The 2365-nt window shown below is 57.3% G+C and overlaps 1 protein-coding gene across 1 annotated transcript; it reads left to right on the top strand.

The window, feature by feature from the left end:
- Nucleotides 1-893: 893 nt before the first annotated feature.
- Nucleotides 894-1846, top strand: LOC122370300. The gene is made up of 2 exons (XM_043345770.1): nt 894-1365; nt 1439-1846. Exons 1-2 carry the CDS (start codon nt 957-959, stop codon nt 1720-1722), a joined length of 693 nt encoding a protein of 230 aa, XP_043201705.1. The 5' UTR covers nt 894-956; the 3' UTR covers nt 1723-1846.
- Nucleotides 1847-2365: the final 519 nt, after the last annotated feature.

The raw sequence follows: 2365 nt of genomic DNA, 5'->3' as shown, positions 1-2365 counted from the left end.
CCCCCCCCCTCCCTCCAGTCAGTGTGCTGGGTGACCAAGACCATACCCCCTCCCAGAGTCAGTGCCGGGCCCGGCTGACTGCGCCTGTCCCACCCAGAGTCCCATTCAGGTCCCGCCGCAGCGGCCTGTCCCACCCAGAGTCCCATTCAGGTTCCGCTGCTGCGGACGGTCCCACCCACGGTCCCGCCGCCACGGACGGTCCCACCCGGGGTCCCACCTTATTTACGGGCCGTAAACGTCACGTCGGCGTCGGGAAGCCTGAAGCAGCTGTAATAAAGTGGGATTGACGGCTGATGGGCGGTTCGGCTCGGTGCCGGTGCCGCCCGGTCCTCTCAGCCCGCTGTGAAGGTGCCGGTGCCGCCCGGCTACTCTAAGCCCGCTGTGAAGGTGCCGGCAGCCCACGGCTCCTCTCAGCCCGGCGCCCGCTGTGAAGGTGCGGACTGCGGGTGCCGCCCGGTCCGCTCAGCCTGCTGTGAAGGTGCCGGCAGCCCAGGGTGGTCGAGTCCAGCAATCATTTCTCTGCATTAATGTTATATCAGTAGAATATAATTTTTCCCGCACCGTGTTTCTCTTGAGGCGCGTAGAATGTTTTATTATTGAACGGAATTTTAGAAAACGTTTTCAGGAATCCTAATATGTATTTACGACCACCTCTTATACGTTAGAGACGCTGTAAAAAGGCATACGGGAGAGGGTTAGGTACGCTTTCTTTAGCTACAAAACCTCTGCACAAGCTTTGGTTGATATTAGATTTGTGAAAGATAAAACAAGCAAACGAAAAAGTGGGTGGTATTTCAAAATAGGCATTGTTTTGGGCATGTCCCATATACGGAGGAGTTAAATTTTAAATGCACGTGTTCGTACCACTGCTTGCGTTTTCACACTACAAGTTTGATAACGATTTGTAGCGACAATATAACGTCTTTTATTCGCCTTTTTACCCGTTAATACCAACCATGCCAAAAAAGACCGCCCGTTGCTCGCTTGCCTGTGACGCCGATCAGCTCAAGGCCAAGAGGGCTCAGTATCAGAGCATTCTGTCGGACCTGGCGCAGCTCGACACCGACAATGACGCCTCGCGCGTGCTCAACTACAACAAGCGCGAGGTGCTGCAGCTGCTCGAGCAGATCAGGGGCGCGGCGCCGGCCGGCCGCGGCGCCGACACGCCCGTGCCCGGCTGGCTCAACGTCGAGACGATGGTGGGCGCGGTGGCCACCGGCCGGCCGGGCGGCCGCGCCGTCGGCCGCGCGCGAGACGAGGCTATCACCGGCCTGGGCCACCTGTTCTACATGGCCGGCGCGCAGATGACCTCCGTGCTGGACGAGTCGCTGGAGGCGCTGCTGTCCGTGCTGCGTGACGCCGAGAGCGGCGAGCCGCGCCGCGTGCTGGCCATCAAGGCGCTGGGCGAGGTGTGCTGGAGCTGCGCGCCGGCGCAGGCGCGGCTGCTCGCCAAGGGCGGCGTGCAGGCGCTGGTCGAGTGCGTGCACAACTACCGCCAGCAGGCGTGGGCAGCGCGCTGGGCCTGCCACACGCTGGCCGTGGCGCTGGCCGACAACGCCGACGTGTGGAGGCACCTGCGTCAGCTGGAGACGCTGGAGACCACCCTGTCGCACCTGGCGCTGGACGAGCCGCTGTGGACCAACTGGGACAACAACCACGCGTCCATCCTACACGGCCTTCTGTACGGGCCGCGCACCGTCCGCCAGTGACGGCCGGCTGTGACGCCCGTGCTGACCGGGTCACTGTCTAGTCTCTGGTTCCACCGTGTCGTCGGCGACGTGCCGTCCAGTATGTAGGTATAGATATTCAGTTGGGCGGCAGTCGCCCAATATACAATCTCTGCGCACATTCTGTTTGGTTGTGATATAGGCACTGGCAGTGCGTCTGAGTGTTATGTTTCTAAGTCCCCGCTTAGTCCCAGCCTTTCAAAACGGATATCTTATATCTTATATATAATATTATAAGATCTCTATGTCGATGCCTTCATCCCGCATGACAACTCCGCACGAACATTGGCAATTGATCTTACGCCTTACTGGCGTTTACTTTTCTGACTCGGACAATAACACCGAGGCACTCAAAACATTCCTTTGATGCCTCGGATAATGATATAAAATGGATTTTTACATAAAGGAAGTTACTTTTTTAATCGGTGTCTCTCTCTCGCTCTCGCTCTCTCTCTCTCTCTCTCTCTCTCTCTCTCTCTCTCTCTCTCTCTCTCTCTCTCTCTCTCTCTCTCTCTCTCTCTCTCTCTCTCTCTCTCTCTCTCTTTCTCTTCCTCTCGCCAGTCTTTGAGCTCCTTAAAGTTAGCAGCACTCATTCAGGATAAGTTAGTTCATCGTCGACCGTCGTTAAAAACTTCAAG

The sequence above is a fragment of the Amphibalanus amphitrite genome, unplaced genomic scaffold (genome assembly GCF_019059575.1).
Source record: "Amphibalanus amphitrite isolate SeventyFive unplaced genomic scaffold, NRLGWU_Aamphi_draft 001120F_arrow, whole genome shotgun sequence".
In the NCBI taxonomy this organism is placed as follows: Eukaryota; Metazoa; Arthropoda; class Thecostraca; order Balanomorpha; family Balanidae; genus Amphibalanus; species Amphibalanus amphitrite.
This window is presented reverse-complemented; position numbering and strand designations above follow the sequence as displayed.

Coding starts and splice junctions, on each gene's coding strand:
- LOC122370300 (XM_043345770.1), top strand. CDS start 957: ATGCCAAAAAAGACCGCCCGTTGCTCGCTTGCCTGTGACGCCGATCAG. Junction 1,366..1,438: donor CGTGCTGCGTGACGCCGAGA/GCGGCGAGCCGC, acceptor GCCGGCGCAGGC/GCGGCTGCTCGCCAAGGGCG.